Source organism: Eschrichtius robustus, chromosome 8, assembly GCF_028021215.1.
Source record: "Eschrichtius robustus isolate mEscRob2 chromosome 8, mEscRob2.pri, whole genome shotgun sequence".
NCBI classification, from domain to species: Eukaryota; Metazoa; Chordata; class Mammalia; order Artiodactyla; family Eschrichtiidae; genus Eschrichtius; species Eschrichtius robustus.
This window is the reverse complement of record NC_090831.1, coordinates 2,716,229-2,729,685: the sequence shown is the minus strand read 5'-3', so window position 1 is coordinate 2,729,685 and position 13,457 is coordinate 2,716,229. Positions and strand designations below refer to the sequence as shown.

At 49.3% G+C, this 13,457-nt stretch overlaps 1 protein-coding gene across 1 annotated transcript in view; it reads left to right on the top strand.

Moving 5' to 3' along the window:
- DDC (dopa decarboxylase) overlaps positions 1-13,457 on the top strand; it is an 81,634-nt gene that overhangs the window by 41,776 nt on the left and 26,401 nt on the right. Inside the window, exon 7 of the mRNA XM_068549869.1 lies at positions 8,420-8,486. Within this exon, the coding sequence (XP_068405970.1) occupies positions 8,420-8,486 (67 nt within the window). The remainder of the gene's footprint in view (positions 1-8,419; positions 8,487-13,457) is intronic.

Here is a 13,457-nt window from a genome sequence, read left to right as displayed (position 1 = left end):
TACACATATTTTGTTAGATTTTTACCTAAGCATTTCTCTCTCTCTCTCTACCTATCTCTAGTTTGGTGTTAATGTACGTGGTATTGTGTTTTTAATTTCAAACGCAAATTTTTCATTGCTGGAATATAAGAAAGCAACTGACTTTTGTATATTATCCTTTATTCTGTATCTTCTTATAATTGTTTATTAGTTTCAGGAGGTTTTGGGTTTGATTTTGATTTTGGGTTTTTTGGGGGGGAGGGGGGAGGATATCTGTATAGACAATCATGTCATCTTCAAACCAAGGTAGTTTCATTTTTCCCTCCCAATCTGTATATCTTTTAGTCCCTTTTCTTGTCTTACTGTAATAGCTAGAATTCCCAGCATCCTGTTGAATAGGAGTGGTGAAAGCAAGTATCCTTGCCTTGTTTCTGATCTTATCAGGAAATCCTGTAGTTTCTCACTGTTAAGTATGCTGTCAGGTTTTTAATAGATGTTCTTTATCAAGTTGAGGAAATTCCACTCTAATCCTAAATTCGCTAAGAATTTTTTATTATAAATGGATGCTGGATTTTGTTAAATACTTTTTCTGTATCTATTGATATGATTTTGTGATTTTTTTTCTTGATTAGCCTTTTGATATGATAGGTTATATTAATTGATTTTCAATGCTGAATCAGCTATGCATACCTGGAACAAATCCCACCTGGTTGTTATTTTTTATATATTATTGAATTCAATTTGCTAATATTTTGTTGAGAATTTTCACATCTATATCCATGAGATATTTGTCTACAGTTCTTTCTTGTAATGTCTTTATCTGATTTTGGAACTAGGGTAAGGCTGGTCTCACAGAATGAGTTAGGGAACATTCCCTTTCCTTCAATTTTCTGGAAGAGATTGTAGAGAATTTGTTTAATTTCTTTTTTTTTTTAACTGAAGTATAGCTGATTTACAGTATTATATTAGTTTCAGTTGTACAACATAGTGATTCAGCATTTTTACGGGTTATATTCCATTAAAATTTATTACCATATAATGGGTATAATTCCCTGTGTACAATACATCCTTGTTGCTTATCTATTTTATACATAGTAGTTTTCACCTCTTAATCCCCTACCCCTATCCTGCCCCTCCCCGCTTCCCTCTCCCTGCTGGTAACCACTAGTTTGTTTTCTTTTTTTTGTTTTTAATTAATTGATTTATTTATTTTTGGCTGCATTGGATCTTCGTTGCTGCACGCGGGCTTTCTCTAGTTGCCGCTAGTGGGGACTACTCTTTGTTGCGGTGCCACGGGCTTCTCGTTGCGGTGGCTTCTCTTGTTGCAGAGCACGGGCTCTAGGCGCGTGGGCCTCGGTAGTTGTGGCATGTGGGCTCAGTCGTTGTGGCTCGCGGGCTCTAGAGCGCAGGCTCAATAGCTGTGGCGCACGGGCTTGGTTGCTCCGCGGCATGTGGGATCTTCCTGGACCAGGGATCGAACCCGTGTCCCCTGCATTGGCAGGCAGATTCTTAACCACTGCACCACTGGGGAAGCCCTAGTTTGTTTTCTATATCTAGTTTAATCCCTTTCTTAAATACATGGTAGATTTTACCAGTGAACAAAACTGGGCCTGCTGCTTTCTGTTATGGAAGGCTATTAATTTGCTGACTTTATTTCTTTAATAGATATAGGCCATCTTAGTCTGTGCAGGCTGCTATAATAAAATACCACAGACTAGGTGCCTTATGAACAACAGAAATTTATTTCCCACAGTTCTGGAGGAAGGAAGTCTGAGATCAGGGTGCCAGGGTGGGCTCTGGTGAGGACCCTCTCCTGGCTGCAGACGGCTGACTTCTTGCCATGTCCTTATATGGAAGAAGGGGCAAGGGAGCTCTGTGTGGTGTCTCTAACAGAAGCACCAATCCTGTTCTCAAGGGCCCCACCCTCATGAGCTAAGCACCTGCCAAAGGCCCAGCCTCCTAATACAAACAACTCTGGTTTCAAGGGTTTTGCGGAGGTGAGGGGGGCACAGAAATGTTCAAGCCATGGTATAGGCCTATTGGGAGGATCTTTTTTTCTTTATGTGAGTTTTTGTAGATTATGTCTTTCAAGGAATTGATCCATTTCATTCAGGTTTCCAAATTTGTGGGCATAAAGTTACTCATAATATTCTTTTACTATCCTTTTACCATCCATGGGATCAGTAGTGATGGTCCTTCTTTTATTTCTAATATTAGTAATTTGTGTCCTCTCTTTTTTCTTAGTTAACCTAGTTAGATGTTTATCAATTTTATCGATCTTTTCAAAGTACCAGCATTTGGTTTCGTTGATTCTCTCTATTGATTTCCTGTTCCTAATTTCATTGATGTCTACTCTAATTCTTATTATTTCTTTTCTTTTAGTTCCTTTGGATGTAATTTGCTCTTTGTTTTCTAGTTTCCTAAGGTGGAAGCTTACATTATAGATTTAAAATTTCCTTTCTTCTCTAGTATATGTATGCCTTTAATGCTATAAATTTCCCTCTAAGCATTATTTTCACTGCATTCCACACATTTTGGTAAGTTGTATTTTCATTGAGTTAAAAATATTTTTAAAATTTCTCTTGAGACTTTCCCTTTGCCCTATATGGTAATTAAAATCTTTACTATGTTGTCTTTCAAGCCATGAACATGATCTGTCTCTCCATTTATTTACATCTTCTTTAATTTCTTTCATCATATAAGACTGTACATGTTTTGCTAGATTTATACCTACAGAATTATTATTTTTGAACAACTGTAAATGGTATTGAATGTTTAATTTTGATGTCCATGTGTTTATTGTAGCTTGTAGAAATAGAATTAATTTTTGTATGTTGATCTTTTATCCTGTAACCCTGCTAAACTAGGAGGGTTTTTTTTTAATGGATTTCTTGGGGGTTTTCTATCTAGATAATCATGCTATATGCAAATAGGTACAGTTTTACTTCTTCCTTTCTGACCTGTATGTCTTTTATTTCTTCTTCTTGCCTTTTTGCACTGGATAGAATTTCCAGTACTATTTGTATAGCAGTGATGAGAGTGGGCATTCTTACCTTGTTCCCAATGTTAAGTGAAATGTATTTAGTTTTTCACTATTAAGTAAGATGTTATCTTTAGGTTTTTGTAGGTGTTCATTTTCAGGTTAAGAAAGTTTTTCTCTATTCCTAGAGTTCTGAAAATTTTTATCATGAATTAGTGTTGAATTTTGTCAGATGATTTTTCTACGTTGATTGACATGGTCATGTGGTTTTCTTCTTTAGTTTGTTAGCAAGGTGGGTTACATTGAATGTCAAATATTAAACCAGCCTTGCATTCTTGGAATAAATCTCACTTGTTCATAGCGTGTAATTCCTTTTATATATTGCTGTATTCTAGTTACTAATATTTTTAGGATTTTTGCTTCTCTGTTCATGAGTAATATTGGTTTGTAGTTTTCCTTTTTTATAGTCTTGTTCTGGTTTTGATGTTAGGGTAATACTGGCTTCATAAAAAGACTGGAGAAGTGGTTCCTTCCTCTTCTATTTTTCTAAAAGAGATTGTGTAGACTGTACTTTAAACATCTGGTTTTGAATTTAGCACTTTTCTATGTATGGGAAGATGCAAGAGTCTGGGCTCATTGAAACCATTCCTTTGATACGCACCTTAACTATCTAGGCTTTCCTCCATCCTGAATTCCTTCAGGGTGCACAGCTGGGGGAGGCTGCAGTGCTGATGGTTTGATGGCCACAACATCCTTTGTTTACTGATGTGACAGGTGACATTCTTGTCCACACTCTCATAATCTTGTGGTGGGACTTCAGAGGTAGTGCCATGTTTCACTTTGGCTGCTACTCTGTGCCTTTGTGTTTACGAGGACTTTGAAATAAGCATCATTTGTGAGCTCTTCAGGGTGTCCAAGACCTCTGTTGGAACATTTTGTGTATGTCCTTTAAGAGGCATCTACACTTCCATCGACTACATTTTACGATCCTCATGGTGGGCTCTCAAGCAAAAGGTGACAAGTTCATGGCCTTAGGAGCCGGTGCCAGATACTTCCACTGATTGCATTTCAAAGCTTCTCGTGATGGAATAGGCAACAATGCCATGTTAATTCACTAAGTCATTCACTTGTTTGACAAATGAACACCCTCGACGTACTGGGCCTGTGGGTGCTGAGATTAAGGGGGGGCCTCAAGGATCTTATTTGCTGAAGTGGAGACATTAAGGGAACAGTCGTTTGCACCAAGGTGCAGTGTGAGCTATGTTCGAAGTCCTGTGATTCAGAGCAGAGGGTTTCACAGCTCACCAGAACTCATAGTCTGACCTGCATAACGTGCCTGTTTCCTTAGAGCGCTTCCTGTACCAGCCCTGGGCATCTGTGGAGAGGCGTGGTCCCTTTCCTCCTGAAATGTTCCTGGAGGGAGACAGATGTATCCCTGATCTTTGTGCCGTTTGATGAGGACTGTGCATGTGGACAAGGGGTAGAGGGTACGATGAGTTTAGTAGGGGGCGTCAGTGAAGCCTTTGCTAAGAGGTAACACGTAAGCCCACTGTCCTGGTGGACGTGCGGGCACGTGCCTGTCTTGTGAAAGAACACAGTATTGTAAGGCACAGAGATGGGAAAGATCATAGGATACAGGAGGAGATGCAGCTGGTTGTTATCTTAAAGGGCAGTCAAGGGCCTGTGAAGCTGCAGAGAGAAGCCCCCCCGGATCGGGCAGGAGGGTGGCTTGAGCTTTGACATGTTGCTTGCTTACTCCCATTGAAACAAACGGCTGGTGGTTATCGTTCTGCACATGCGTAACTCTGTGCCCGATCCTGAGTTGCAGACCCTGATGCCTCGATGTCTTAGGGAGCTTGCTGACTCTGGAGGTCTAGCCAGTTTCCGGAGGTCTGAAAGGCAAGTGAGGCTTTCCTAAGCAAAACAGCCACTCGGAGCCCACAAGCCCTGCCCCACCTCCTTCATGATTTTGCGAAGAGGCTGCAGCCCCTTCAAAGTCAAGACCCGCTGCTCAGGGCACGGGTACGTTGGGCAGATTTGAACTGGGAAATCAGAATGACTGTCCCTCCACAAACTCGCTGTGGCTTGTAATAAATTTCCCTTTCTCATCTCGATGGTTTGCCCGCCTGACTTGATAAGGTCAGGCCCGAGGGAGAGGGTGGAGCCTGCGGGGCTTGTATTAGAGCAGATCGGGCCCACGGTGAGGACGGCAGAGGAGGAGGAGGGGAACAGCAGGACCGCCCCGGGCTCTCGGAGATGGGGCGCCCACCCAGGCCCCGCCCGTCTGCCCCCTCACAAATGTGATTAGGCCCCTGCAGAGCGCCTGAAATCAGGTTAGCACCACTGAGCTGAGCTGGGGTAATCAGAGCCCGGAGCGGAGCAGGTGCTGGGCTTTAAAGCGGTGTCTGAGGCCACCCCCCCACAACAGCCTGGAACAGCCTCCCGAGAGCCTGGATCCCCGTGCCGCCCACGTGCCGCCCCGGGGAGCCACAAAGGGCTGGGGTCGCTTGGAAGGGCCTCGGGCACGGTCCAGCGTGCTGCGTTCTCTAGGCGGCAGGACCAGAGTTCACACACCTGGGCTCACCTTGTGGTCTGCTCCTGCCTGCGTGTCCCTGGGCCACCCCCGGACCCCGCCACAGGAGACTCACTTAAACCAACTGTAAAGTAGGGGTCCCTGAAGGCATCCAGCTCAGGAGGGTCATGATGACCGAATATAATCTCTGCAAAGCTCCCAGGCCTGGCTGAGACGTGTTCTCTCCTGAGGCCACTCCTAGGACTGCGCAGCGTTTTCTTGTTGTTTTTACAAAATGCTCCACGCTCAGAACAAAAACATCAATAACTACATAAAAAGCTAAGAATATAGGGTTTATATTAACCAAATCTCATCATAAGAGACAAGCAGTACTAATATTTGGTGGAATCGTTCTAGACACACTCTTGTGTACACATTAATAGAAAATAATTTTAACAACAATTTCATAATTTTTAATGTTTAGGTGTAATTTTAAAAACAGAAGTTATGGCATTTATTTCCATTAGAATTTAGCTGAGGAAAATGAGATGAAACTGAAGGAATTGCTGAACTACAGAAACGTCATTCCTAAGAGACTCTTAAAATTGAGAAAATAAATTACAAGTGATATTAAGAAGGTTTAATCATCCTTTGGTTTTTTGAAGCTACATGGTTTATGACATAGACAAAGCATTTTAAGAGTTCCATGCTCTACCTACCAAACTAGGCCCCTTAGATAAAGCATTTTAGTACTCAGTTATATATTGCAAACACCAGAGAAAAATGGCTCACTGACTTGGATTCCCACTAAGTCATTTATCTTGTCAAGATGAAGCAGACATGGAGAATGCTTGGTACTTGGACCAGGGAGGGGCTGGGCACAGAGGCGGGGAGGAAAGGGGCTGAGAAGCCTCGGGAAACATTGAGGCTGGAAGGTCTACACCCGCAGACCTTAGGATCTGGGCAGGTCCTGGTCTAGTGCATTTGTGTTGTAAGTGAGAAAACAAAAATCCAGCAGGTGCCAATGTGATGCAGAACTGGGCCTCCAACCCCAGCCTTTTTGCCCCGAATGCTCAGCTTCAGTGTCTGTGTATTCATCTTGCCTTTTTATTTTCTGTGTTGCTGATGCCTGGATGTCTTAAGGACCTTGCTGACCCTGGAGGTCTAGACAGTTTCCGGAGAGCTGAAAGGCAAGTGAGCCTTTCCTAAGCAAACCAGCCACTCGGAGCCCACAAGCCCTGCCCACCTCCCCTTTATGAGTCTCTCACACTCCGGACCACACTTCTCCTTCCCTGATCCCCCCAGAGCCAAGGACCAGACAACCAGGGCAGTCCCTGTGCCTCACAGCCTGCTGAAATAATCTGAAATAAGTCACACTTGTCAATCCTAAGCCTGCCTGCTCTGCCTCACCTGTTCCTTTCTGCAGGGAACCCATAGTTCCCGCCCACCTTTTCCCTTCCCTCTGCCTCCTGACTGACCCTGTTGCTTCCCTGTGTGACTCTGCATGGCATGGCATCCCCTCTCCCCATGGGTATAACGAGCTATCTTTTTAGTGGCAATATCCTCCCAACCTGTTGGCCTCGCGACACCTGAAAAGCAAAGCAACACTCTCTGTGGCCCAGGTGACTGTGTCAGCTGAGCCATCACAGAGCAGAACCCATGCCTCCCTGGCCAGAGCACTTTGACTCTCTCTGAAAGACACATTTGGTTTTCAGGTCAAACGCAGGTGGTTGCAGGCTAAATGCACCAGAGAGGCCTCCAACTGGGTTCTCAGGTTTCCTAGCTTGTGTGTTTCCGACCCCTGTGTCTCCTCAGGGCACAAAGCATTGCTGGGGGCTCCATAAAGGCCACACAGATTGAATGAAATTTCACAGCCTTATCACATCGAAAGAGAAATTTCATTATCCAGACTGCACCCGCCATTGTAAATCAATTAGGCTTTTTGGTTTTGGAAACATAAGATGCTTTTTGATCATTTGGAGAGCGTCTGCATGCAGCAAATATTTCAGCACCTATTCTGTGCCAGCAAAGTGTGAGTTCCGAGCAACACAAAGAAGTAAGACGTAGACCCTGGTTTCAAGAGTTTCATGGGTCAGGAGGGAGAGACAGCTTCGTGAGCGGGAATTTACAAGTCAGGTGCGCAGGTGTGATCACAGAGCTGCAGGGAGCTCAGGGAGCAGAAATGAGAGGATAGAGAATTCCCAGCCACATCTCCCAGCTGGGTGACCAACTGTTCTCAAAGCTTTCTCGGGACACCCTTTAAGAATTATTTTCAGGGTCGTGAATTTCCTTAGGAGAGCAAAGCTTCATCTTCTGAGGGTTGAAGTTAATCTTTGGGAACAGTATCATTCAGAGAGAAGGGCAGCAGATGAAAGCCAGTGAGTGATGCTGTTGGTCAAAGTCTGAGCTGACCCGGAGGCTGATCCAGAAGAAGCATCCCACGAGGTCTGGAGCAGCCCCAGCCAGGCCGATGACGTGTGCCTCATTCTGTGTGCTTGCTCTGCACACACACACACACACACACACACACACACACACACACACTCAGCTAAGAAAATCCAGACTGCCTACTTCATGGAAGGAAGGATATCCTTATAGTCAATATATACACTTCTATCAATAAAGCAGAACACAGGGAATGCTGTTCACGTGGTCCAGGCCTTCATTCCTGTCCCTCGGCATCCCGGGAAATCTGTGCCAGTGCCCTTTGTAATCTCGCAGCCTAGTTTTCTGTTACCAGCTCTGTTTCTCTCAACCTGTTGTGATGCTTCCATGCAAATATTAAATACATATCCACAGACTCACCTCTCCATCCAGCACACGTTCAGCCAGCACGTGGATTCAGGCTCTGGGCCCCATCTGGGTAGCGGTGGTAGCTGTGTGTGTGTGGGGGTTACGGCAGTGACTATGATGCAGGGCTGAAGGGACCTCTGCTTCCTGCTCTCCAGGTGGTGGCCACGCTGGGGACCACGTCCTGCTGCTCCTTTGACAACCTCTTAGAAGTGGGTCCCATCTGTGAGTATCTGATTACAATTTTCTTTTGGAAAAATGTTCTCAATATCCGGGGACTTCAGTAGACTGCCTCTTTGGTCTCTCCTTCATAATATTAACTTCATATCGTAATGTCGTATATAAAATGTAATATAATTATATAGTAATAAAATATATTAATATGATATTAACATCATTAAACTTATTGCAGGATAGTTAGCCAAACTCGTCTCGTGTTTACAGTGACACAAACCACCTTAGCTTGAACCCCATAAACTCAGAATTCGGGCTAATTGGACAAAAGCTAAGCTTAGCTGTACCGACACGCTATTGGTAAGAAAACTATAACAGTGATGTCAGATTACAAAGGCTGTGTTGCCCGCGGTGGAGGAGAATCAGCTCTGCAGACTCTCAGAGGGTCGCGTGTGTGATGGCAGGAGAATTTTCTGTCCTTGGAGTAGGTCTTCCAGCATCTTTTTTTGCCTTTTTGGAATTCCTGAATATAATTGAGCAAATTAAAGTGATTAAGCAAATCAATATCAAAAAACTGGATTTCTCCCAAGAAGAGTGTGTGCCTCGTGTGTTTGCCGGGCCACCTCACCTCCGCCCTCACTGGAGCACTGAGGTTTTCTCCAAGAGACAAGAATTCAGAGAATTCAAAGGTGAGCTGTGAATAAGCGGCTTCTTTAAGCTGAGACCCTGGGAACTCAGCAGGCCCAGGAGGTTTTCTGTGGCCAGAAAGCCTTTCCTCAGGCAGGGGTCCTGGCTTGTGACCCACCCCTCCTCTGTCCTCGGGGCAGGAGGGCCAGTGCCACCGCTGCAGGCGGAGCTGCTGCCCCGGGAAGGGGAGGGCCGGGTGGCAGGAGTCATCGGAAGGGTCTGGGTGTCTCGTGGCCGAGCTGCGGCTTGTGCCACTGGGACCTGGCTCACTGCCCGTCTGTGGAACCCCAGCGGCCTCTCGCCTCTCCTCACCTGGGTCTGTCTGTGGACCACACTCACGGGGTGCGGGAGTGGACCCTCTCTCCCCCGGTGTGAGTGAAGGCTGATGGAGTGGGCTGGGCAGGCCTCCGTCACAGGCAGCCGTGGTGCAGCCCGGGCCACCCTTGAGGCCGTGTGCCTCAATTCTGAGCTGCGTCCCCATCTGCGAAGTACAGATGGAAACAACGCTTATTGTAAAGCGATGGGATTCTGAGTGGACGAGTTAATGCACGGAGAGGGCGCGAGACAAGAGCGAGAGAGGGGCCTTCGTGCTCTGGGGGACGTGGAGCTGGTGGCCGGTCGGTCAGGTGGCCACTGGTGTGGCCTGGCCCCTTCCCATGGGCTCCCCCAACTGTGACCGTGGCAGATGTCTGTCCGAGCAGCTGGCCGGAGACGGGGCTGCAGGGCCGGGGGCTGGGAGCCGGGGAGGAGGGACAAGCCAGTCGTGGCTGCAGCGGTGGCCTCACGAGCTGCAAACCCTGGTCCCAGGCCAGGGCGCTGAGCCCCTGGACTCAGATGTCAGGCTGGGAACTGGACGTCCTGGCCCGCGGCCGGCTGATGTCACTCCAGGGCCGTCGGATTAGAGGGCTGGGTCCCCTGCCGGGCACAGCCCACATGGTCTTGCCGCCCCAGCACTGGCTGTCCTGATGTCCTGGGGCTCCCCCTGCTTCCAGGTCTGGGGTGATGCGTATGGTGCCAGATGCCGAGGCTGTTCTGGGCAGGCGTGGCGAGTGCCGCAAAGCTCCACTCGCTGCCGAGGTTTATCCACGACGTCGATTTGGACAGTTCCGTTCATTACCAGCCATGCTCTTACTGATCATCGGTGGTGACTTCACGGTGAATGAGCGCCTTTCACCTGCTTCCCCTCCTCTGACGTCATTTACTTGAGTCGCCAAATGTTTAGCACCCTTTAACTTCAGATAGGCCCAGGCCCGCCTTGTTCTACCGTGTGATTGGACTAAACCATTAAAATAATTCAGATTATTTATTTGCACACCACTGCGTGACCAAGAGGGCACATCAAAACTCAGTTTTCTCCCAACTGCTGCTTTAGGAAAGACATTTTCTGTTTAGCTCCTTTCCAAACAATTTGCCAGAGAGACTGTTTCAGTTGGTCCTCTTGGACCGGTCAGTGGAATTTCCTGGCAGATTTTATTGAGAACAGGGTGAGAAACAGAAGGCAGAGAGTTGCAGGTAGACAGGCAGGCGGTGTGAAAGTGGGAGCGGGGGTCCCAGGGGTGTGGCAGGGGGCGGGGTGCCTGGCAGGGATGCAGCAGATGATGCAGGAGGTCTGGCTGCTCCCGTCCACGGGGGCCTCGGAAGGAAACAGGCAAGGCAGTGGGGGCCCGAGAGGGACAGGGGCTGCCCCTTCCCTCTTGGACGCATCAGAAACCTCCCCGTCGAGGCGGCCTTGCCTGCGTGCTGGGTGGGCCTCGTCCTGGGGCATGCGACTCCTGTGCTCTGGCCTTGGGGTCTCAGTGACCCCTGACCCCTACAGATACCCACCGTATTCGGTGGGCACGGAAGGCAGGCTGTGCTGTCGGCCGATCACACGTAAGACTTGGGATGCGGCGGTGGTGCTGGAGGCTCTTCCCCTCCCCGTGGAGAGAGGGGAAGCCCATTGGGAATCCACTCCCCACGGGCATCTGGAAGTTCCTCCCGCAGGGGTTTTAGGCCAACTACGCGGTTAGAGGGAATCCAGTCCCTCAAAGGCTGTCCTTGGTCCTGACACCAACTCCAAGGTCAGGGCTTCCAGCACTTCCCACAGGTTTGATGCTCCACACCTGACAGCATACTTGTGGTTATGGTTTATGGCAGGAGGAGGGGCCTGGGGCAGAGTGGGGAAGGGTCCAAACCTGGGGCTTCGGTCGTCCTCTCCTGTGAGGTCACCCTGGCCACCCTCCCCACCAGCCCTGATGCGTGACAGTAGGCCCAGAGAGCGGGCCCTCCCTGCCAGGGAAGCTTGCCGAGCCTTCGGTGTCAGGGTTTGTACTGGGCTGTGTCACACACTGGCCGGGAGGCTGCCCTCCTTCCCCAGCCCCTCCCGGACGTCCAGCTCATACCTTTAGTTCCCAGTCCTCCAGGACTCAGAACTGACATGGAATGGCCGTCTGGGGGCCGCAACTCCTCTCAGGCCGGGCCTTCCAGGGGCTAGAGGTCCCCTCCCTGGAGCCGAGGGCAAAGGCCAGAGCTCTTCTGGGGTAAGGCTAGTTCTCTCTTCCACCTTCTTTCTGGTGCCCCGCTTTCGAAACCCTGAGCGGCCCCCCCATCATTCCCCACCCACTGCCCCTCCTGGATCTCCTGTACCCTCTGGAGTGACAGAGCCCTGGGGGCTGGCATCGTTACAGCCCCGTCCTGGGGGTTCAGGGTCAGATCTCCTCTCCTCTGTCTGTCCCAGGGTAGGCCCGGCTAAGGTAAGGGGTTGTGGGTTTTACTGTGTTACAAGCATCCCTCTCTCAGGGTGAGGGCCGAGGGGGAAGGAGAGCCTGTCTGCAGCTCCCAGACTCCGTCCCCTCCTCCAGCCCTCACGGCTGTGTCCCTCCTGCCTTGTCTGCCTGACCCTTCGCTGCTCAGTCCTCAGCCGGAGGCAGTCAGACTCCACCCAAGTGCCTCCATCAGAAAATGCAGCTCCCCTTAGCAGCTCCCACGGCCCCGAGGAGAGCACAGACCTGCCTTGAGATTTTGTGTGTATCCTGCACGTGCATCTGAAGCGTCTCCCTCCTCTCAGCAGGTCTGAGCTGTAGCAGCAACAGATGACAGCATTGCTGCAGCGGTGACGGCCGTCCTGTCCTTTCCTGATCCCCTTTCTCCCTTCCTGGCTCACGGCCACATCCATGGGGGGCTCCACGGGCGCCTGGGGAGGCTGGTCTGAGTGCAGCGCTGAACCCGTAAAACTTGCTTTAGGCTCACTCAGCGTGCCTCTGTGGCAATATCACCACCCCCGGACACATTTGATCTTGATCCAGCCAAAGGCTTCATCCCTTCCATCCTGAAGATCAAACTGAATCGAGGCTTTGAATGGCCTCTTCTGTCCTTTATCAGCAGAGCTCAGAGCCACCCCTCACTCCTCACAGCGTCGTGCGTGATGAATCAGCCTCACGCACGCAACAGTGAACCGTGAATCCATCCACCAGCGCAAATGCAGGTGCCGACGGACCCCTGCCAGGGCGCCCTGACCTGGCGCTCCTGGGGCAGCTCCGCCCCCGTAAGGGAAGGACGCCCACCCCTTGCTGCAGACCCACAACCTCTCCTGCTTGCGCATTTCACGGCCGTGGGAAGTCTACAGCACGGAGGCAGGAAATAATCCCGGGGATCCCGTCGCTCCTCACTGAGTCTGTCCTAGTGTCGTGACGGGCACGTACGAGTGTTACCTAGTTTGTCCCTCAAGGTCTGGGTGCTGTTTCATCTCCATTTGCTGAGAGGGGAACGAGCTTGCAGGAGGGCAGTAAGACCACACGGCGGCTGGGTGGCTGGAGATGGGAGTTGAGCCCAGATATGCTCGAATTGAGGGAGCACATTTATTTTTTATTTTACTTTTTTTTGGCCGCACCACGTAACATGTGGGATCTTAGATCCCCGACCAGGGATCGAACCCGTGTCCCCTGTGGTGGAAGCTCGGAGCCCTAACCACTGGACAGCCAGGGAAGTCCCGAGGGACCATATTTAGACGGGACTCTATCCCAGCTCAAAGTCAAGCAGGTGCCCTTCCCGCGAGACTTTTCCAGTACGGCTGGAACACAGAAATCACATTCATGAAGGGAGCCGAGAATGATTTCAGGAAGCGCAAAGCAGGTGACTGAACTTCCTGTGGGGGTGGAGAGATCAGTGTGGACTGCGTGGTCCCAGCCTTAAGAGATGCTTGTGGGAAGGACTTCAGAGCCAAGAGAATCAAGGAGAAAGTTCCCCGAGGGCGAGGCGGGGAGGGCAGAGCATGGCACCTACCTGGAGTAGATGTGGGTGGACGGGCTGGTGGTGTGGGGTGGGCTGGTGGTGTGGGGTAGGCTGGTCCCTTCGAGC